We start from the raw sequence: 23,619 nt of genomic DNA, 5'->3' as shown, positions 1-23,619 counted from the left end.
ACATGTTGGTGTTGTGTGTTTGCTAAAAGACTCAATGCAGTTTATTTTATTCACTTTTGTTAAAGACGAGGGTTAATTTTGTTTCTCCTTTCTTCTTTTCCTTTTCAGAAAATGTAGACAATTTTTTCTTTTAAATTCCTGGAGTCAGAAGTAACCAAGGTGACTATTTTGGAGTTTTGTAAAATGTATTTTTAATTGGAGGACGCTTGCTTTTACAGTGCTGTGTTAGTTTCTGCTACAACAACGTGAATCAGCCATAAGGACACATACACCCCCTCCCTCCTGAGCCTCCGCACTCTGACCTTCCTACCCCTCCAGGCCGACGGAGAGAACCAAAATGAGCTCTCTGCTGCAGCAGCTTCCCCCTGGCTATCTACTTGACACACAGTAGTGTACGCCTGTCGCTGCTACTCTCTATTCATCCCACCCTTTTCTTCACCCTGGGTCCACAAGTCTGTTCTCTGCATCTGCATCTCTATTCCTGCCCTGCACATCAGTTCATCAGGACCGTTTTTTCTAGATTCCATATATATGCATTAATATATGGTATTTGTTTCCCTTTCTTCTCTTGAGGAAACAAAAACCATTCTTGGGGAGGAATTGAGAAGTGACCATCTCTAATTAGGAAATAATTCTTACTCCATCCTACCTCCCTGTTAACACCCCCATCCACCGGCCCTGTTTGTGTGGATCATTACCACGTGGTGTTTTATCTCCCCCCCGAGCCTTGGTCACAGACCTTTATTTTTATCTTGATGCTTGCCAATTGACACCTTCATCTCTATTAACTATTTATTTTCCTTTGAGATTACCTCATATTCACTTTCCAAGTGTGCCTCAGTGGTAAAGAATCTGCCTGCCAATGCAAGAGACTTGGGTTCGATCCCTGGGTCAAGAAGATCCCCTGGAGGAGGAAATGGCAACCCACTCCAGCGTTCTTGCCTGGGAGATCCCATGGACAGAGGAGCCTGGCAGGCTTATAGTCCATGGGATCGCAAAGAGTCAGACAAGACTTAGTGACTCAACAACAGCAATTTTTTTTCACAGCCCAGTAAAATAAAGGTGTTTCATGAAGAAAAAAAAAAGTTGAGTTCTGGGAAGTCCTCCTATCAAGAGATCAAAGGGCAAGGTGCTTCATAGTTGTCACCTGTCTCCCCGTTGTACTGCCCAGGGCCACGTCCCTTCCAGGACGGGGCTTAGGGTATGTGAGGAGATGACCTCCTTATCAAAGAGCTCCCACGGTCTATCAATGGGCTGGCCTCTCACCCTGAGCATTTGCCCCCCTGATGCAATGAAGCCATGTTCTCAGATGTCCTCATGAACTTTGGGCTCCTGAGTTTCCAAGCCAAGCAAAAGTGAAATGTACAGGAGGATCCCCTCCCTGCCCCGGAGGCCCCTCCTCCTCCGCCTACTCTCCCAGACTTGATAAGAGAGGGGAAATATTTCTAGACTTGGTGCTACGACTTGTCACTTTGTCACCTCCAGGTAAGTGGCTCCCTGGACCATCCCCTGTTTCCAGTCCTTTTTGGACTGGGTGTATGTTGGGTAACGGGCCGGGAGGGTACCGGGGGTAGCAGTGATACCCCCAGCCTGCTCTCCCCCGAATCCCCTGCGTGTCTCATCCCAGTGCCCATCCATCCTCCTGGCTCCTTCCCGCATCTCCCTCACTTTCCACCCCAGACACTCTGTCTTCAACCACCTTCAGTTAGGAGGTCGGGGCAGGAATCCAGGGGAGAGCTGATGGAGCCTGGGGCTGTGGTTCTTCACTGGAAGATGGAGGACCAGTCCTGCTGCATCATGGCTCTGGGGCTTGAGTAGGTCATTTAACCTCTCTGAGCCTCAGTTTCCTCACCTGTGAAATGGGAATAATAAAGGATCAGGTAAGAGCTCAGAAAGGGGCTTCCCAGGTGGCGCTAGGGGTAAAGAATCCGCCTGCGGATGCAGGAAATGCAAGAGACATGGGTTCGATCCCTGAATCGGGAAGATCCCCCTGGAGAAGGGAATGGCAACCCACTCCAGTATTCTTGCCTGTAAAATCCCATGAACAGAGGAAACTCAGGGGTGGCTCAGTGGTCAAGAATCTGACTATCATGTAGGAGATGCAGGTTGATCCCTGGGTGGGGAAGATCTCCAGAGGAGGAGTTGGCAACCCACTCCAGTGTTCTTGCCTGGGAAATCCCATGGATAGAGGAGCCTGGAGGCTATAATTCATGGGGTCGTAAAAAGTTGGACATGACTGACCAACTGAACTTTCATGCACGCGTAAGGACACCAGTTATATCAGATTTTATCTCTTCTGAATGACCTCATTTTAACTTGTTTGTCTCTGTGAAGACTCTGTCTCCAAATCAGGTCCCATTTTGATTCTGGGGGTTAGGACCCCAACACTCATTTTTTGGGGATAGACAAAAATTCAACCCCAAACTTTGTTAATTGATTCTTATTTTATTCCTATTTTATTCAGTTCGTCACTATCCACTATTACTGATCCAACTGTCCCAGATCAGCCAGTGTGGGTTCGGGCGAGCTAGCTCCTGTGTCCTTTGGACATATCTCCATGATTCTTTGAGCAATTTCTTTCTTTCTGGCACCAAAAAGATATTCCAGATTCTACTTTCTTTGACCCAGCACTGGAATCATTTATTTCTCCAAGGAGAAATATCTTTGCTAGATACGCTCATCACTACTGGTGTACTACCGTATCTGAAAGATGATATGTACATGGACACCTCTGCTTTCAATTCAGCACTCTTGGGTTCACTCACTCCTTCCCTTGTTGCGTATTTTCTTTTTTAAAACAACTTATTTATTTATTTATTGTTGGCTGTCCTTGGCCTGTCCTTGCTGCACTGGCTTTTCTCTAGTTGCCGCGAGCGGGGGCTACTCTCCAGTTGTGGTGAGTGGGCTTCTCATTGCGTGGGCTTCTCGTTGCAGGGACTTCTCTTGTGGCAGAGTACAACAAGCTCCAGAGTGTGCCGGCTCAGTGGTTGTGGCACACAGGCTTGGTTGCCCTGCGGCATGTGGGATCTTCCCGGATCAGGGATTGAACCCGTGTCTCCTGCATGGGCAAGCAGACTCTTAACCACTGGGCCACCAGGGAAGTCCCCCCACCCTTTGCATATTTTCAGCACCTTCTCCAAGAAGGACAAACCTGGCTTCCAAGATCCTCATTTTTTCCAGAGGCCTAGAATACAAGAAGCCCTCTTATTTTAAGTGATGTGTGCTTCTGTGTGTTTGCTCAGTTGATCAGTCGCGTCTGACTCTTTTCGAACCCATGGTCTGTAGCCCATCAGGCTCCACTGTCCCTGGAATTTCCCAGGCAAAAATACTGGAGTAGGTTGCCATTTCCTCCTCCAGGGGCTCTTCCCGAACCAGGAATCAAACCTGCATCTTCCGGGTCTCCTGCATCGGCAGGTGTATTCTTTACTACTAGCACCACCTGGGAAGCCCATTTTAAGCTGTTAAAAGTCACTTGTGTGTCGAGGGAATGAGTGCCTTTTATTGCCTTTTTATACAGTGGGTTTTGACATAAGAAGGGACAGAGGGAGCAAGGAAGTACTGGGGTCTTAGGAGGGTTGGGGGAGGAAAAAGAGAGAGAGAAGGGGGCCCTCAAAGCTTCATCTCTCTAAGGACTTGGCCAAGGAACCTGCCAAAGGAAGCTTCCTTTTCTGCCTGCTTGCCAGGAAGTGTGCCCAGGGTCGGGGAGAGCCGGGGGAAAACCCACTGCTCCCTGCCCGCCTGTGTGCCCTCTCAGATTTCATTCTTATTAATCAGACGCTTGGATGAAAGTCAGGCCATGTGAGGGAGATAGACGAGATTTTTGAAACTGGGTGCGGCCTTAATGAAGCCTTCTAGGCCCCACCATTTGAACAAACATTTTGAAGGTTTCCTCGGCATCTTCTTTTTTTTTTTGTTGTTGTTGTGCTGCATGACTTGTGAGATTAGTTCCCCCACCAGGGATTGAACCTGAGCCCGTGGCGTTGAGAGCACAGAGTCTTAACCACTAGATGGCCAGCGAATTCCCTCCTTTAAATTTTAATTGAGATAAAATCCACATTACATAAGAATTCATCATTTTAACCTCTTTAAATCATACATGTGAGTGGTATACTCACAATTTGTACAACCGTCACTACTATTAAATTCTAGAATATTTTTATCACCTCCAAAAGAAACTCTGTATCTCCCTACTTTCTCCTCCTGCCAGGCCCCCAGCTGCCAGTAATCTGCTGTAAGTCCCTATGGATTCGTCTGTTCTGAACTTTTCTTATCAGGAATAACAGTGTCTGGGCTGTTGTGCCTGTCATTTAACATAATGAATATATCGGCACTTCATTCCTTTTCCCGGCTGAATAAAATCCGACTGTATGTCCCACTGTACCTTTGCTCATCCATTTATCATTGGAGGGACATCAGGTTGTCTCCACTTTTCGGCTACTGTGAATAATGTTGCTCTGAAGTTTCGGGTGCAAGTGTCTGTGTGAATATTTGTTTTCTGTTTTCCAGGGTTAGGGTTAGGGTTAGGGTGTGAAGTTATTGGGTCATACTGTAACTCTACATGTAGCTTTTTGAGGAACTGCCGAACTTTTCTATGATAATCATACCGTCTCACATTCCCCATGAGCAATGTGTGAGCGTCCCCATCTCCTTGCAACACTTTTTATTTTCTGTTTTTTTTTTTCCATAGCCATCCCTGTGGGTGTGAAGTGATATCTCATTGCTTCTCCCTACTGACTAATGATGTTGATTGAGCATCTTTTCATGTGCTATGGAACATTTGTAGTCTTCTTTGGAGAAGCATCTAGTTAAATTCTCTGCTTATTTTTAAATTAGATTTTTTTTTTTTGTCTTTGTATTGTGGACTTTGTATATTCTGGATACTAGAATTATCAGATAATTTCCAAATATTTTCTCCCATTATGTGGGTTGGCTACTCACTTTCTTGAGAGTGTGCTTTGATTCACAAAAGTTTTTAATTTTAAAGAAGTCAAACTTAATCTACTTTTTCTGTGCTTGCTTGTGCTTTTGGTGTCGTATCAAAGAAACTGTTACTTAATCCAAGGTCTTCTAAGGTTTTCCCTGGTGACTCAGATGGTAAAGAATCCGCCTGCAGTGTGGGCCACCCTGGGTTGGGAAGATCCCCTGGAGGAGGGAATGGCAACCCACTCCAGTATTCTTTCCTGGAGAATCCCCATGGACAGAGGAGCCGGACTAAGAGTTTTAGCTCTTTCATTTAGATTTTTGCTCTAAATTGACTTCATTCTTCTATGTGGTATCTAGTAGAGTGTCACTTTATTTATTTGCTTATGGATATCCAGTTGTTCCAGCACAACTGTAGAGAGACTGTTCTTTCCCATCAAATGAACTTTGCACCCTTGTCAAAAATCAATTAACTGTAAATGTAAGGGTTTCTTTTTGGACTCTCAACTCAATTCCTTTACTCGACATATGTATCCTAATGCCAGTATCAATCTATCTTGATTACCTTAGGGTGCAGTAAGTTTTGAAATCCGGAAGTGTTAGTCCTCCAACTTTGCTTTCTTTTTCATGATTGTTTTGGCTGCTCTGAGTTCATTGCACTTCCACGTCAATTTTAGGATCAGCTTGTCCATTTGTCTCCTTTTTTTTAAACTTTTTTCTCCCTCACGTTCCCTCTATATTTCTAACACCCTCCATGGTGGCTGAGGTTTCAGCTGCAGACCAGGTACAGTCAGGGACCATGTGACCCAGAACAAGTTACTTCACCTCTGTGCAACAAAATGAATAGTATCTACTCCATAGGGTCATTATCGTAAAGATTAGATTAAATGCCCTGATATATGAAAGGTCATTGGAAGAGCCTGTGGATTGCTTAGTCAGCTCACCAGCTTGTAAACAAGTTGTTGTAATAAAAACAACAAAACATGATGACCACCTTTTGCTTGCTGAAATGTTCTAATAGGTATACACTTTAGTGAACTACCTCTTTGGTAAATAAGCCAATATTTTTGTAAAATTTTTAATGCTTCCAAGTCAATGAAGAGTTTATAAAAGGCTACTTACAAAAGGCATTTTATATGTCATTACCTGGCAGATTATAAGATACAATTATCACTGTTTTCTACTTGCTATATTATCTCCCAATGAAAGAACGGTCTTTCCATGAAGAAATGGACTTTTTGAGCTGTATTCACTCCTGGATCCCTTGTCCCTAGAACTTACCTGCCATTTAGTCAATAATAAATATTTGTTGGGAAATAAAGGAAACACATAACCATCTTTTTGTGGGCACTCTGGACAGTTCTCTATCCAGAGGGGGAGCCAAACACTTGATATGAGTTATCTTACTGAATCCTCATAATAACCTACAAGGCAGATATTGTCAGTACGTTCCATTTTGCAGAAGGGGTGTGGACACTAAGGCTTGGAGGAGTTAAGTAACCCCGGCCACCCAGCTGAGTTAAGATTTCAACCCTGGCAGGTGACTCTCCAATCTAGAAAGGTGGTCCTCTGAGCCCTGGCTCCTGTCAGTCTTCTCAGGGTTTAGGGAGGGGCTTTATTTTTTTTTTAGCTGATGCAAAATGTTTATTCCAAGTTGGGAGGGGCTTTGAACGATGGGTTCTGGACTGACTTTCAAGAAGCGGGTCTTAGGAAACCTGCGGGTGCTTCTTACTCACAATCCAAGACGCACCAGGGGTCACACCCAGATTCCATATCACCCTCTCCTCCAGGCACATCAGGTCGGTCTAACGTGAGGAGTGGAGCCAATTAAGCTCTCTCGACCCCTGCCCGGCTCCCTGATCATCCCTCCCCTGGGAAGCTATGTGATCTCTGCCCCCAGTCCCTTCCTATCACACCTGCTGGTGCATCCAACCATGCCACGAGACCACAGATCTGACCTTGCTGACCCTGCACCTCAAAGCTGAGTTGGCCCCCTGCCCACAGGATCACGGCTGAGCTCGCCTGGCAAGAGGCACTGCCTGAACTTTGAGCTCAGGTAGAACTCAGTTCAAATGCCACCTCTCCCCTTTCTTAACCTCAGAGCTTCAGTCTCCTTGCCTATAAAATGGGGAAAATTAACACAGACAAGGGCTTCAAAGTGCTTAGCAGTTTCATCGGCAAGTGGGGCTCTGCTCCACTGGTCACCTTTCCTACCCCATGCACCCCAGCCGAACATCATAACCCTTGTCTGTGGTCTGCTTTTGCACCACTTAGGGTCATCAAGGCCCATTCTTCCTTGCTGGGACACGTCTTCGTGTATGGAAGTCGTTTCTAGTCCAAGCTAACAGCTCGCCTCTTCTGATCGGTTCTTGTTAGGATGTGCCTTGGAGCGCCCTTGTCCTTTTGGCCGCTGTCTGTTGGCCCAGCTTCCCTTTGAGTTCTGTGCTACATCACCATGGCTCACTCAGGGACAGCACCCTGGCTACGGTTCACGAGGGCAGGACCACGGCCGCCTGCCCCCTGCCAGGCACAGTTCCGATCCCCCCCAACCCCGCAATTCCTCCCCAGGGCCGGCTCCACTGTACAGAACATAGGAGGGGAAAGGCCCTCAGTGAGGACTTGGCCAGGCTTCTCAGACTTCAGATATTCTTAGATATCAGATATATTGTCTCTGTTTCTGTCATATTTACATACCATTTGTTCTGCGATTTGCTTTATTTCGTTTTTTTAGTCAAAAAAGTCTTCCCTAGTGGCTCAGTTGGTAAAGAATCTGCTTTCAATGAAGGAGAAGTGGCTCAGTTGGTTAAGAATCTGCTTGCAATGCAGGAGGCCTGAGTTCAATCCCTGGGTTGGGAAGATCCCCTGGAGAAAGGAATGGCAACCCACTCCAGTATTCTTGCCTAGAGAATTTCATGGACAGAGGAGCTGGGCTGGCTACAGTCCATGGGATCTCAAAGAATCAGGCACAACTGTGAGACTAACTTTCAACCTCCAGTTTTTTTAGTCAACTCATATTTTCTCTATCACTGTCATAAAGATAAAACCCCTCATCATAGACAGACCCTAACAAGGCATATTTTTTTTTTTCTATTGAATGAGACAAAGATTTATTTTTTTAAAACGTGATATAGCCATTTAATTCTCACATTAACAATAGCCAACATCTGTGTGATACATTCACATGATTCTCTATGTACACACAAGCACACACTATTTATATAAAAAATAAATTAAGCTTTAATAATAAACACACGTTTACAGCACCCATTCTTATGTAGCACCTGTTGTGGTGTGACCGCTACACCTGGGGAAATGCAGATCTGGCCAACACCCCCACTTCTCAGACGGACGAAGCCCAGCAGGGGAAGGGGCAGGGTCCGAGCTGGAGTGGAGGGGCTCTGGCTGCTTCACGGAGCACCCCTCTTTCTTTTTGGCCACCTTGCAGCACATGGGATCATAGTTCATGGACCAGGGATCGAACTTAGGCCCCCAGAAATGGGAGCTCGGAGTCTTAATGAATGGACTGCCAGGGAAGTCCTCCTTCCCCAAGTCTTTGCATCCACTTGCCCTCCTGCCTTCATTCTCTTTCTCTAGTTGTCTCTTTCTATTCTGCTCTCTTGGAGCCTTCGACTTCTCCCTCTTTTACTTTGGCTAATTGCTCTGGCTGTTGGATCCCCTGCTTCAAGCGGGAACGTGCAGGTCCCCATGTTGGGAGTCGGGGTAAGTGGCTCTGTGGTGGTGTCAGGTCACCTTTTGTAGATTTCAGTTTTCCCCTTTGTAAAACGGGCTGGTAAACCCTGCCTTACCCGCTTCCCCAGACACAGCAGTGAGACTGGGTATCGAGTTTTGTTTTGTCTTGAACTGGCCTTTCTTTTATTTTTTTTAATTAATTTTTATTGGAGTGTAATTGTTTTACCATGTTGTGTTTGGGTGGGGTTTTGTTTTTTTTGGTCTTGGGAAAGCTTGTAATTGGTGTTAACTAATCGGGGTGAGGCACCCCACCCCAAATCTTCCCGCTAGATGACCTTCTGCTGTCCCACTCTGGTTGCAACATATGGTCAATGCACGAAGGCATCCCACCCTGCTCAGTCCGGTCCCCACTCTTCTCCAGCATGCTGCTTCCCCTCCCAGCGCCCCCTGAGTCATGAAACCCAGACAGATAACAGGCTGTCCCCTCTGAATCACTGAGGAGCAAGGACTAGAAGGGGCTCCCTAGAATGGACTCGGGAAAAGCTCTTGCGTATGTAAAGGGCTCTCATTGAATGCTCCCATCCTCTGCCAGGTGAGAGTTGCCACTGCTGGCTGGGGTGGAGCTGAGTGGGGTGCTCAGCGCTTCTCACTCCATAAACAAGGACAATGAGATCAGGCACTGCTGATCAAGGCCTCCCCAACTTCAGCCCTGTCCCCATGAGAGGACTTGCCACGCGGCTCCCCTGTGTACCCACTGACCCCAGTCGGGCTGGGCAGAGACCCCATGGGAGTCCCTGATCCAGAGGAGAGTGACCCAGAGTTGGTCCATCATATATTCATTCTCCAAATACCGGCCGTGGGACAAGTGACCTGCACGGGACTTGGTGGAAATGGGACACTGATCTCGAGGTGTTTATAGTCAACTGGGAGGCACAGACACAGCTGGGCACCAGCCGCCCAGTGATGCGGGCCACTCTGGTGCCCCACAGGTGTGCTCTTGCCAGGCCAGAGTGGAGAGGCTGGAGAAAGCCAGCTGTTCCCGTGAAGGATGGAATGGAGAGGACGCAGTAGATTTGGGAAACGAAGCAGCAGTGACAGGGATCCCAGGCTGGGAGCCAGGAATGGGGGACGGAGCTGGGTGGGTATCATGTTCCATTCAGTCTGACAACTGAGCTGAGTATTATGGGTTACAAAGCTCCAGGACAGTCCCCACCGCCTTTCATCCTCTGGACCTCAGCACAGCCAACCTCATACCCTCCACAAGGGCATCCCCTACTTTCCTCCTCGCAGAACAGGCCAGTCCTTCCAATGTCCCCTTGTCTCAGGTTTGGGTCCCCCAAAGAGACCCTGAGATGAGGATTCATGGGCCAGTGCTTTATCCAGCAGTGCTTCTAGGGGAAACCAGCAGGGGAGAAGGGAAGCGGACCCCAAAGGGGAGGGGTCACTCAAGCCTTGTCTCGCAAAGAGAAACTGACTCAACCTCGACAGGAACACTGGAAACAGTGTAGATCACACTGGACCTGGAGTCTGTACCCCTCCAGCCAGCATTGGTCAAGGGCTTCCCCGAGGATGTAAGTTTCCAGACACTTCCCACTTTCCTAGATCCTGCAGGCTAGGCAGCTCTGGCAGCTTGGAGGCTAGAAAGGCAAGGTCACCAAGAGGCGGCGTGCATGAGCATGGGCAAGGGGTCTGAGGGGCTGGAGACGAATGATACTTGACTCTACGCCCACTCTGTCAGCACCTGCAATAGCTGATTCTACGCACTTGATCTTATACGTGCCTAACCACTTAGAAGCCTGGCACAAGGTACATGCTTAATAAGAGCTGCTAAATGAATGAATGGATGAAAGGAAGGAAAGAGAGAGGATAACATTATCCATTTTCAGATGAAGAAACTGAGGCTCAGAGAGGTGAATGACTGACCCAGAGTCCCACAGGCGATGGCCAGCATAGCCAGGCTCCCTATCAGCCTTCTGACTGTGCATCCAATGTGTTTGCTCTTCACCCTGGCGGGGGAATGCCCTCCTCCTCCAGCTCTTTCTTAGCGTGCTCAGGGTAACCCTTGACTCAGCTGACAACAACTTCCCCTTTACAGATCTGAGGTTTCTAGGACTTTGAATTAGTGGGGGAGGCTCCCCAAAGAGAGGCCTCTATAAAAGCCGATGTTTCCTCCTAGCTGCCTGAAAAGGGCCAGAGGGTAGCCCAAGTGCTCTCGTCCCAGCCGTTCTCCTCCTGCCCACCAGCACTGAGCCCTGAGCCGCCCTCTCTGCTCTCCAGGACATGGCAGGGCCCGTGACCATGGCAACCAGCCTCCTGCTCTTGGCCCTGTGCATCACCCCTGCAGGTAAGACCTCCGACCCCATCCTGGGTCTCCTGTTCGGGACAGCTGTCCCAAGGGCCTGACTGGGGTGGCACAGCAGAGCACGGAGGACCGAGCAGCCTGGGTCTGCAGGGGAACAGTGAGAAGAGGGGCAGCCCAGTGGCTGGACTGGAGGTGTTTAACGCGGGGTGAGTGTATGCTAAGTCGCTTCAGTCATGTCCGACTCTTTGTGACCCTATGGACTTTAGCCTGCCGGGCCCCTATGTCCACGGGATTCTCCAGGCAAGAATACTGGAGTGGGGTTGCCGTGCCTTCCTCCAGGGGACCTTCCCAACCCAGAGATCCAACCTGTGTCTCTTGCGGCTCCTATGTTGCAGGCGGATTCTTTACCCCTGAACCACCGGGGAAGTTCTTAGTGCAGGGTATGGGCCCTTATTGAAGCTCAGAATCTAGGGCAGGCTAGCAGAGCCCATGGCTCTTCTCTCTCCTGTCTTCTAGACTCTGTGACACTCCCCTCTTCCTGCTGCATTACCTTCATTTCCAAGAAAATTCCCGAGAGCCGAGTGATAAGCTACCAGCTGACCAACGGGAGCGTCTGCCCCCAGGCAGGAGTGATGTAAGTAACTACTACTCAGGAGGGGAGCGGGGAGAGATGAGCCTCCAGGCTCACTGAGGGCCCTGCTCTGTGATCCCGGACAGGTCACCCCACCTCTCTGAGCCTCAGCTTCCTCACCATGAGACTAGAAAGAGGATTCAGAGTTGACCATCATAAATATACGAGGCAGCCTTTGGGGCATATTTTTGTTGTTGCTGTTTAGTCGCTCAGTCCTTCTGACTCTTTGCCACACCATGGACTGTAGCCTGCCAGGCTAGTGTCCATGGGATTTTCCTGGCCAGATTCCTGGAGTGGATTGCTATTTCGTTCTCCAGGGGATCTTTCCCGACCCAGGGTTCGAACCTGCATCTCCTGCTTGGCAGGCAGGCTCTTCACCAGTGAGCCACCAGGGAAATCCATCGGGGCATATAACATTCCCCTAACTAACCCTCTCAGCCATTATATCAGCTGCAGTTGATTATCCCCATTTGACAGGGGGCAATTGAGGCTAGAAAGGTGACCTACTCAAGGTCACTTAGGACTTGAAATAAACTTCAGAGTTGCGAGACAGCAAGTGGGAGCTCACTTCATAAACAGCAGCAGCATGCCACAGAAATGTGATCTTTTCTTAACCCAGAAGGTAGTATTTATAATGTATAACCATTTCCTTGTAGTGAATTGTTTAAAGTTTGCTAACACTTGTTTAAATGGTTTTGCATGTTCAGTCACTTCATGTCCAACTCTGTGCGATCCTATGAACTGTAGCCTGCCAAGCTACTGTCCATGGGATTCTCCAGGCAGAAATACTGCAGTGAGTTTCCATGCCCTTCTCCAGGGAATCTTCCCAACCCAGGGATCAAACCCATGTCTCTTATGTCTCCTGCATTGGCAGGCAGGTTCTTTATCCACTAGTGCCACCTGGGAAGCCCCCAAAGCAAGCATTTATGCAATGGTTTACATAATTCAGAGAATTGTTTTTATCACTCTGAAAATTAATTAAAACTTTGAATCTTTATTTTGTCTGCATCTTTGAGGGGGATTAAAGAAAACCGTTGTATTATTATTGGTAATTTTCCCCACTGGCACCAGACCCAGCTCCACGGTCTGGCATCCCTGGTTTGGAAGAGGGCATTCCACTGCCTCCTCCCAGCTCTGGCATCCTTATCGACCACCTTTCCTTGCACAGTGAACTGGAGGCCTTTTTGTCTTGGGGGTTTTCATGCATCTTCTCCTCTCGTCCCCTGTGAGTTGACACTGTGTCTCTCCCTTCAGACCCAGTGTCCTCTGCAGGCAGGGCTGGGCTCCCCCATCTGACAAGGAGGTTACTGAACATGAACATGATGTTTTTGGAACAAAGGGATGCAGACACACAGAGAGAAGACATTGTGTTCAGAGCCTGCCAGGAGGCTGGGGCAGTGGCATGTCCTCTGGGCTTCCGCGTGCCCTCCTCAGAAAGGGAAGGGATCCCACCCCCTGCCCGGCTTCATGGGTGCCCTATCTTCTCCCCACAGCTTCACCACCCGGAAGGGCCAGAAGTTCTGTGGCAACCCCAAGTTGCCGTGGGTCCAGAAGTATGTGAAGAACTTGGATGCCAAGCAGAAGAAAGCCTCCACTAGGACCAGGGCGATGAACACTACAGCCCTCTTCTGGAGACATCTAGCCAACAGCACCTTCATCTAAGCCCTGCCCTGGCCCCCAGTCCTGAGCTTGGGCCTGGGTCTCACCTCCTGGCAGGCTGCTTGGGGCCTGGTGAGCCAGCGGTGGTAGGCAAAGGACTACTGTTGCCGTTTCTTTGCATCATTCTCAGGGGATGTGTCTAGTTTATTTAAAGAACCCAAGGCTCCAAGGATCCCAGCCGCTTGATTTTCCTGAGCTGGGGGGAGAAGTTCTCAGAAGGAAGGCCAAGGCGGCCCTTTGACCTTCCTCTGAGCTGGAACCAGCCCTTCTCCAACTCACAGGTTGCAGAAGAGTCTCAGTGCATGAGGCCTGACCTGCAGACCAATTCTGCTTGTGTCTTAGTCTGCAGGCAGCTTCGATGGGCCCTCTGGTCTTGTAGTGAGACCTCCAGGCTGTCTGCCTGCCTGCCTGTCTGTCTGTCCGGGGATGGGTGACCTCTCAACACCTGTAGCTCTCCATCACAATGGGGATGCTCCTGGGATGTCCCACTCACAGGTGAATAAAAACCCAACAAAAGCGGAGGGCTCTTGGTCACAGACACCGCCAGATCCTGGCCCTCTTTGCACACCTCTGTGGGACATGATTAATATCGTTCTTAGAAACTCATTGGTTTTTGTAATGAAATGGACCTGGAGGACTTGGGTGAGGGGCCAGCCTGGGGAGCTGCATTCCTCTGTGAAGATAGGGGATTGAGGAGATGCTTTGCTTCGCGGTATGTTTTGGCTTCCCTGCTGCTTTGGGGACAAAGACCCACTCTGCCTTTAAAGCTGGCCTTTCCCCTACGTTTTGCTGAGGGGTAGATGGGGTGGGAGTTGAGGGGGAAGAGGATCCCGGTTTTTTTTCCTACACCATGTCATTTGTCTGTCAAGTGTAGACGGACACACTGGATGTTCTGAAATGACAATCCAAGTAAAATAGAATTTTTCCTTCGAGGCTGGGCCTGTCTTTCCTGTTCTCATCTCCCTCAGGAGGAAGGTTTGGGGTGTGAACAGTGGAGCGTGTGCCCCAGAGATCACCCTGAATGAGTTGCCCATTCAAGGCTGGGAGGGAATGAAGGCAGCCTGAGCCCGGGGCATCCCAGGAATGGTCTTGGCCTGCCCTTGGGAATCCTGTTATTCAAAAAACATACATGTATGGCTGGATTAAATTAAGTTTCTAAACAATTTCCACAGAACACATTGTTGCACAACAAGCTGTTTAGGCATCAGAAGACTATTAACTTATAAAAGATGATCTCTGGTTTCAAAGGATGAGGGAGAAAAATAACACATCTACACTCACAAGTCAAAAGCAGTGTGGCTTTCATACCAATCCTGATTGATAAACAGCAGGAGCTTGAAATATGTCACTTAACCTCTCTGAGCCTGTTTCCCTCATCTGTAAAATGTTGTTGCTGTTATTGTTCAATTGCTAACTCGTGTCTGATTCTTTGTGACCACATGGACTGCAGCACGCTAGGCTCCTCTGTCCTTCACCATCTCCCAGAGCTTGCTCAAGCTCATGTCCATTGAGTCGGTGATGCCCTCCGACCATCTCATCCTCTGTCGCCCCTTCCCTCCTGCTCTCAGTCTTTCCCAGCACCAAGGTCTTTTCCATTGAATCGGCTCTTCAGGTCAGGTGGCCAAAATATTGGCGCTTCAGCTTCAGCATCAGCCTTTCCAATGAATATTCGGGGTTGATTTCCTTTAGGATTGGCTGGTTTGATCTCCTTGCTGTCCAAGGGACTCTGGGAGATGAACAACTTTTCATTTTTGTTTGAGCTTTCCCCAGAAACAGTCCCCAAATCAAAGACTGGGGTTAAAATACTACATTTGGGAGGTACTGGTTGCACGCACAGGAAACACCACCAGGAGAAGGAGGATGTAACACGAGAGACAGAAAGCAGCCAGTAAGAAGAGTGTGTTATCAAGCAGAGGGGAACCAGCTCCAGTCACAGGGAAGTGCTGTGAGACCCACCCCCTCAGAATTATACCTCCCTCCATCGGTCATCGCAAACTGGGGAGAGATCCCCAGTGGTCTTCCTGCAGCTGGGAGGCAAGCCAACCTTCCTTGGTCCAAAACGAGCCTCCTGAAAAGACCTGGTAGTAAACTATTAAAGTTCTTTGGTTGTTGTTGTTCAGCCGCTAAGTTGTGTCTGACTCTCTGTGACACGGTGGACTGCAGCATGCCAGGCTTCCCTATCTTTCACTATTAGCTCGAACTCATGTCCGTTAAGTTGGTGATGCAATCTAGCCATCTCATCCTCTGTTGTCCTCTTCTCCTTTTGCACTCAATCTTTCCCAGCATCAGGGTCTTTTCCAGTGAGCTAGCTCTTAGCATCAAGTGGCCAAAGTGTTGGACCTTCAGCTTCAGCATCAGCCCTTCCAATGAATATTCAGGGTTGATTTCCTTTAGGATTGAGTGGCACCTTCTTTTAACACCATATAAAGCAGAATCAAGGGTATGGGTAAACCACGCAGAAAAGATGACATTCTGATGGGGGGAAGAGAGCCTGCAGAAATCCTTGGCAAAGAGCTGGCATCTGAATGGTGACTGAGCTTTCCCTCTGAAAAGAAGAGTGGTTTTCTAAGGATGGAAGAGAGCTTGCATCTTCAGGGATGACAGACTGAACCACAAATAGACATTGGTCTCATAGGTGACAACAGAACTCTGACGCAGAGACTCTGTAGCAACCAGCCCAGAAAACCAGGGTTTTCCCTGGAGGTCCAGTGGTAAAGAACCTGTCTGCCAATGCAGGAGACACAAGAGACTTGGGTTCAATCCCTGGGTTGGGAAGATGCCCTGGAAGAGGAAATGGCAACCCACTCCAGTACTCTTGCCTGGGAAATCCCAAGGACAGAGGAGCCTGGTGGGCTACAGTCCATGAGGCCACAAAGAGTCAGACACGACTGAGGGACTGAAAACCAGTGGTTAAGACTCTTCACCTTCTAGTGCAGAGGGTGCCAGTTTGATTCCCTGGTCAGAGGAGCTAAGATTCCACATGCCTGGTGGCCAAAAAAAAAAACCATAAAAAACAGAAGCAACATTGTAACAAATTCAATAAAGACTTTTTTCCCACAGGAAAAAAATGTTTAGAGAAACAAACTCCCAAATCAATCACAGATGTCTGCTTATAGTTATCCCTTCTCCAGCTTCCTGACCAACAGCTTCTAATCAAGACATCCCTGTGCCTTCCTTTTTTTTTTTCTTTGTAAATTTGCTAATTTTTAATATTAACAGAAACATACTTGGTTTATACTTAGTTCTGTAAAATATGTCTGAACAGCATAATTAATGAGTCCAGAAAACAGAGGGTCAGGGACCAAAATTACAGGCCGAATAAATGATTTCTTCTCAGATGCTGAAGCGTCTCCTACCTTACAAACTTGAGCTTCTGTCCCTCCCTTTAAAGTGTACCTGCAGGGTTGGTTAAGTTTATTCCTGTTCTCTATCTTTGGAAATAATTTAAAACGCACATCGTCTCTTAAGGTCTTAGTATAACTTTTCCCAAAAAGCACCCTAAAGCGGCTAAGGAGGAAACCTGTTTAAGCAGCTCCTGAAAGGAAAGGGAAGAAACAAGAGGACAGATGATTGGTTTAAAATGATCACAGTCTTTTGATAAGATGAGAGGTTGCCCTGGTCACGGGACTGTGATTCAAGAGAGACTTTTGAGTTGTTGAAGAAGCAGGTCTACTCTCTTCTTCGTGCTTCCAGAAGCAGGCCTTTTTTTCTTTCTTTCTGTTTAAGTAAGGTAGCTCTGGAAGACTTCCAGAAATATTTTTCCTGTGTTCTTTATTCGGGTCTATAGGACCACGGCTTCCCACACTTGTGTGAACTTCCCTTTGCTGACAGTGTTGAGGATAAGGTGATTTTGATCATACTGTGTGCCCCCTTTGGTATCTAAAACTAAATTTGGCTTAAGCTTGTTGTAGATCCTGCCGTCAGGCTTCATGCTCCAGAACTGACTGTCAGCGTTCTGTTCGAGCGCCAGGCCCAGCATCGAGCCGGAGGTTACGAGGCTCCCCACGATGGTCAGGCAGCAGTCTTCTGCTATCCTGCATTTGATGCATCCTTCTTGATAAATCCAAATCTGGTCATCAGCACCGACATCCTCCATGACCTGTATTCTGAGACGCTTCAGATCCGCTAGGTTTCCATTGGTTGACACGAATAACCCTGTTGCTTTGTTTCAAAGTCTAAAATAAATTCGCTTCTGAACAAAAGGTCATAGAGAACCTACTTGGTAACACACTGAATTCATACCACTTAGGTACTTCTGCTGGTGACAGTAGGAACTGTTGGCCCCTGTAATTGCCATATTCATAAGTAACCCATATGCCACCAATCACCTGGACAGAGCGTATGTGCGTGTTGAATCCTAGGGATTGGAGATTAACTATTTCCGTATTAAATTCAATCTTTTTTCCTTTGAAGTCTTCTCTTTCAAAAAGAATAATTGTTGGTTCAGAAAATTCAACATCTGTAAAACGAAGAGACTTGAAAGTTGCTCCAGGTTGGCATCCCATTGCAGAGAGCGAAGGATAGTGGACTTCTTCCAACACGTACTGATTCCCAGAGAAATTTTCTCCATCATATGCAACCCAGCTGCCTCCTAAAACTCTACAAGACTTGGTAGAGAATGAATCATCAGTTTGACTTATTGTTTCTCCAAAACATTGACTGTGACCTTGAAAGTGTGGTTCCGAAAACAAGTGAATCTGATTTCATCTCCTTGGGCTAGTGAAAGAATCCAAACATATGGGTTGGACAGAGGAGATCTTATAGTTTTTGCCTCCCCAGTCCTCGAAGCTGGTATAGGAACCTTTATCCAGTATATACTGTTCTCCTGTGAAGTCAGGATTTTCATAGGCTACCCATACTCCACTCAGTACATTAAGAGACTGTGTCTTCACTCTGTATCCAGTCTCCTTTAAATTAGCAACAATTCCTAATACATCAATACTGGAACCTTTGGATCCAAAGTTTTTTTTTCACTGTACATTATCATGTGAGCATTTGAAAATTCACCTAATATGGGTCGTAAAGACTGAAGTTCACCACTGTAACCTCCCCAGTCATTCCAGCACTTGTATTCTCCTTCTTCAAGCAAATACTGATGACCTGTAAAGCCAGGCTTCTCATAAGCAACCCAAATGCCTCGTAGAACTTTCATAGATCCCACTGATATAAATGACAAATATTCATCTCCAGTGGTTTCTTCTGTTTCACCTCCTTCCATGATAAACCTACCCATCTCAGTTTCCAGCTCCATACATTTTCCTTCAAAGAAAGGCTTTTCATAAACAACTACCTTAGGATCTGTAGGGAATTCAGCTTTATAGCCACCCATTTTCAGTGGCCGCATGGATCCAATATATGTCTCCTCTGTATCCCAGAAGGATATGTCAGGGTATTCACCAGGTTCCAGGATAAAAAGGACACCCTGAAATCCAGGCTCTTCATAAATCAGCCATGTGCCCCAATGTAGTTTAATGGAACAAGTCTTCTGCATTATGCCAAACCCCTGCATTTCTTTGGTATCATCAAAGTAGGAATTTAGAAGTCCTAACCCTTCTGGTTCAGTAAATAAGTCAATCTGACTAACTCTGTAATCCTAGACCACAAGTCTGATTGATCCAGTCACCACAGGTTTAGTCAACACTGCCTCATCCTCATTTCTTTCCAAAATATCTTTTATACCCCAGAGACCAGAGAGTTCCAATTCTCCTTCTCTAAGGGGATGGAGTGCCCTTCAAATTTTGGTTTCTCATACAACATCCAACATCCTCAAATGACTTTTACTTGTATCACAGGAGAGAGGGTCCAGGAGCTACAATTCTCCACGTCACTGAACACTTCAATACACGCCTCTGAGACGCTGGGCTCACTGTATATCACTGCTTCTCCAGGTCTGAGATTGATTTTATTCTGGACGCTCCCTCTAAGTGTTGTTGTATCTGATAATGCCATTCCAGAAAAAGAAATGCTTGGGTCAAACCGGCTGGCTTTGAAGAGACCAGTGAAGTCTGTGTCACTGCTTCCATAGCTCGGCAAGTTCAATTTAAGAACACTTTCAGTATGATTAGACGTATCACCATTGGTCTTCAGTTTTGAAAATTCAGAAAATTTAGTTTCTGGCGTGGGAAGGTTGCTTCGTTGATCCAGCTCCTTTTTGGTTTCCTCTTTTTGCAGGCACTTTTCCATGGGGCTCAGACTTTTCAATCCCGAATGAGACGTATCTGACGAGTTGAAATTGAAGACCTTTAAGTTACTGGCTGGCAGACTTGGTGGTTCTTTCTCTGAACCACAGGATGGGGCACTCTCAGCCACGGGCTGCAGCATGGAAGGTCGAGAAAGAGAACTGCTATGAGCTGTACCGAAAGATGTGGTCATGGTATTGACTGACTTTACAGAGGGAGAAAAGATTTTGTCTTGTGGTAGAGAAGGTAACAAGGTTGCGAAAAGCGCACTTTTTTCTAGCCTTGATCTCTTGACTCCACCATTTGGGACATCCTTGTTCTCTTTATCATTGACTTCTGGATCTGCCAGGGGCTCGTCTTTCCCATTAGTGTGAGTCTGCAAGGACTTGAAAAGGACACTCTGTTCAGTGGATGAACGTTTGGGCCCCAATTTGGATTTGGTGTCAAGATTCTGCATCAAAGGTGAAGCTGCTGACATTTCCAACTCGCCTTCCTTTTTCTTCCCCAAACCAAGGTAAACACGCTGGGATCAAACACCTTTTCTAAACTGTCCTCTTGAATAGGCCGCATGGCAAAGTGAGGGGCGGGGAAGTTTGGCAGCCTGGGCTTCTTTTTCTTCTGGGGCATACACATGGTGCTGTCCATCTTTTTTATAATCTCAGTGAATTTTTCCATGTCAGGAGAAGAATCGAATACACTACCAGCAGAGATGTTCAAAAGACTGGCAGGACTGCCCTGGCCATTCACAACACTCTGACTGGGTCTTTGAGGGGTTTCTAAATAGCTTTTGTAGTCAGGGAAGTTGATGGCGGTGGATTCAGCCTTCAGGGGTTTTCCGTTGTCCTCACTTTGAGCCCGGACAGGCAGAGCTGCTTCTGATTCAGGCAGCATGACTTGTGCGCCAGATTTTACTACATGTTCCTCACTTCCTTCCTTGCTGAAACTCTCCCACTCCCCAATGGCCCGTGAGTCCCTGCCAAATGCAAATGACGCATCTGACTCCTCTGCTGAGTCCCTGCCAAATGCAAATGACGCATCTGACTCCTCTGCTGAAGCGAGCCCTGAATGGAATGTCTTTTCTGGTTCTCATCTGGCGGTTCTTGTTTGTTTCGTCAGATCTGGTAGAGTGGCAGCCAGGCTCATGAGAGGATTGAAGCAGATGATGGTGAGGAGAGGCGTGCCCCCGGGGAGGGTGGAGAAGCTGGAACTCTGTCCTACAGCGGGCATGTGTGTCTCCTGGTCCAGCCTCTTTGGATGGTCTGGGAGCATGCGTTAAAAGGTTAAACACACATACTATTGACCCAGCAATTCCACCTCCAGGAATGTGTCCTACACATTTGCACACAAATGCATGTACAAGGATGCAGGCGGCGCTATTCACGGTGAGAGAAAACTGACAACAACCTAATCGCTCATTCATAGGAGATTCAGCCAAGATATGCATTTTTTTTAAGATTTTAAAAAATTCATTTATTTATTGTTGTCTGCATGGGCTCTTCATTGCTCCACGTGGGCTTTCTCTAGTTGTGGCGAGCAGGGGCCACTCTCTAGTTGTGGTACTCGGGCTTCTCCTTGTGGTGGCTTCTCTTGGTTCAGAGCGCGGGCTCAGTAGTTGGAGTTCACGGGCTTAGTTGCCCTGTGGCATGCGGGATTTTAATTCCCAGACCAGGGATAAAACCCACGTCCCCTGCATTGCAACGTGGATTCTTAACCACTGGACCATTAGGGAAGTCCCCCAAGACATATTTTTAAGTTAAAAAAAAAAAAAAAGAGCAAGGTGCATAAGGGCAGGTACTGTATGATCCTATTTGTGTAAATAAAGATGCTTGTATGCTTAGCAACTTGACAGACTCAGACTATCAAGGGTGGTTGCCTTTGGCAAGTCAGAATGGGAGTCAGGGAGACAGAAGATATTACGACATCTTTATTAGTACTTTTCTGGGGTGTTTAAACTTCTTACTACGTGCACTTATCCCTTTTGGAGTAAAGTGTACAGAAGCTGTATTGTCTCTGCCCCTTTCCCTCGGGCTGTACCTTCAATGTGCTCCTGACTTCTTCCAACAGTCAGGAGGATCTGTGGCTCTGTGTCTGGGTACTTCATTCCTTGCCAGAAATACCAGGGAATGAAGAGCCCCAGGCAGCCCTCAACCAATGGCTAATTAGAGTGAATGTCTTGAAGAAGGAAATGGCAACCCACTTCAGTATTCTTGCCTGGAGAATCCCACGGACAGGGGTTGAACCTGGTGGGCTATAGCATGGGGTTGAAAAGGTTGGACATGACTGAGCCACTGAGCATGCATCAGTGTAGTAGTAGAAAGGAAAACATCATGTTCTGTTAATAAATATAGTACAAATAAAATTAACAAAAATAAAATAGATGTCTAACCACCATCCCCAGTCCCTAACTCCTCAGTGGAAAAAGCCATGGGGGATGTGTACTCTGCCATCTGCCAACAACTTGCTGTGTTTCACAATCAATTACAGGCTTGACAACACACCCTTCTGGCTGCCTGCCCTTCTTGCTGGTGTGTCTGCTTCTCCTAAATAAACTACATACTCCTGGGCCCTCATCTCAGGGTTTGTTTCTGAGGAAATGCAAACCAAGTCAATCAGTTTAAGTGACAAAGAAAAATGAATAAATAAGGGAGAGACCACTTGGTCTGAGGCGTCAGATGGGTTTGATCCCAGGCCCCTCCATTTTTGGCTCTGTGATGCTGGAGGAAGTTAATTGAGCTCCCTGGCCTCAGTTTCCACATCTGTAAAATGAGCGTAACAGAACTATCTGCCTCATGGGTCGGCCATGAGGATGAAACAAGGTGCTTAATGCACGGGAAACACTTATCTTAATGCCTGGCACGTGGTAACTGCTGAGTGAGTGTTAACTGCAGGCTCAGTTAAGGCGGGAGGCTGAGAAGCTGAAGCCGGTCCTGCTATGGCCAGGGCACCCGGCTGACTCTTCTGTGCCCATTCCGGTGTCTCTGTGCTCCCCCACCACTTTCTCCTGCCTCATTTATCTGATGGCCATTAAGTGCCTCTGCAGAAAGCAGGCCCTCATTGCAATGCTGATTGCGGGCAGCTGAACTGTCCACCAGAGTCCCAGCCTGCCTTGGCCTTGGTCTCTCTTTAGAATGTGAGCCTTGGTTGTGCATAGTCAGTCTGTGAGTAGGGAGGGGACACCCTCCTGCCCCGCCTCTGGGTGGGCCCCCAGCACGATGACAATGCGTGGAGTCACCCAGTCTTTCTCATGCTACCTTGAGATATCCCCGAGACGGAGAGGGTGCCGGGAGTTGCTGTGGTCAGGGAGAGACAGAGCTTTGTGAAACCAAAGTTGGCCGGTGTTTGGGAGAGCACCCTGCTCCAGACAAAACCTGTCATGTGACTCACTGAAACTGAGTTAATAAGCTCTGTTACAGCCCACGGCTGGTGGATCAAAATGTATAATCGTAACCCAAGGGTAGGGGAGGAAGTGAGCACGGGTGAGCCCCTGAGCCCGAGGACTGGGAGGGGGATGGAGGAGACCCACAGAAGAGCAGTTCTCAACCCCCCGGGGCTTCAGAATCTGGCGTTCTCTGGTCGTGGTGCATGGGCTTCTCATTGCGGCGGCTTCTCTTGCTGCAGAGAACGGGCTCTAGGGTGCGCAGGAGTTCAGCGGTTGTGATGCAGGGGCTTAGCTGCCCCTTGGCTCGTGGGAATCTTTCTGGACCAGGGACTGAACTCATGTCCTCTGCATTGGCAGGTGGAGTCCTAACCACTGGACCATCTGGGAAGTCTCTGTGCAAAAGCTTTTAAGTTTAATTAGGTTCCATTTCTTTATTTTTGCTTTTATTTCTGCTGTTTTAGGAGAAAGATCCCCCCAAAATATACTGCTATGATTTATGTCAAAGAGAGTTCCATTTATGTTTTCTGCTGGGAATTTTACAGTTTCTGGACTTATATGAGGTCTTTAATCTATTTTTAGTTTATTTTTGTATATGGTATTAGAAAAATGCTCTAATTTCATTCTTTTTTTTTTTTTTCCAGTCATTTAAGCTTTTATTTTTGTGAGAGGGTTCAAAGGAGAGCTAAAATACAGGTGAGACTTGAGGCTTTTGAAGAGGATCTAAGTCTTGATGAAGTGATTCGAACTCAAATCTTGAACGCATAATCATGGTAGGCCCCAGGGTCTTCAAAAACTTGTACTTGATGCTTTCCCAAAGTGCTAAGATTTGAATGCCAAAATGCAAACTGATTCACGTTTT

The 23,619-nt window shown here is 47.4% G+C and overlaps 1 protein-coding gene and 1 pseudogene across 1 annotated transcript; one reads left to right on the top strand and one right to left on the bottom strand.

Moving 5' to 3' along the window:
- Positions 1–10,783: 10,783 nt before the first annotated feature.
- On the top strand, positions 10,784–14,132 carry CCL24 (C-C motif chemokine ligand 24). The gene is made up of 3 exons (XM_043915594.1): positions 10,784–10,954; positions 11,429–11,546; positions 13,037–14,132. The coding sequence occupies exons 1-3, from the start codon at positions 10,891–10,893 to the stop codon at positions 13,203–13,205; spliced, it is 351 nt and encodes a 116-aa protein (XP_043771529.1). The 5' UTR covers positions 10,784–10,890; the 3' UTR covers positions 13,206–14,132.
- Positions 14,133–16,983: 2,851 nt separating this feature from the next.
- LOC122702025 lies at positions 16,984–22,349 on the bottom strand (annotated as a pseudogene).
- Positions 22,350–23,619: the final 1,270 nt, after the last annotated feature.

Source organism: Cervus elaphus, chromosome 10 (assembly GCF_910594005.1).
Source record: "Cervus elaphus chromosome 10, mCerEla1.1, whole genome shotgun sequence".
Taxonomy (NCBI): Eukaryota; Metazoa; Chordata; class Mammalia; order Artiodactyla; family Cervidae; genus Cervus; species Cervus elaphus.
Note: the sequence above shows the minus strand (reverse complement) of the source record. Positions and strands in the feature narration are given on the sequence as shown.

Excerpts from the sequence above, each read along its gene's own strand:
- CCL24 (XM_043915594.1), top strand. The coding sequence starts at position 10,891 with ATGGCAGGGCCCGTGACCATGGCAACCAGCCTCCTGCTCTTGGCCCTG. Across the intron at positions 10,955-11,428 it reads CCTGTGCATCACCCCTGCAG|ACTCTGTGACACTCCCCTCT; the intron begins GTAAGACCTCCG and ends CCTGTCTTCTAG. Across the intron at positions 11,547-13,036 it reads TGCCCCCAGGCAGGAGTGAT|CTTCACCACCCGGAAGGGCC; the intron begins GTAAGTAACTAC and ends TTCTCCCCACAG.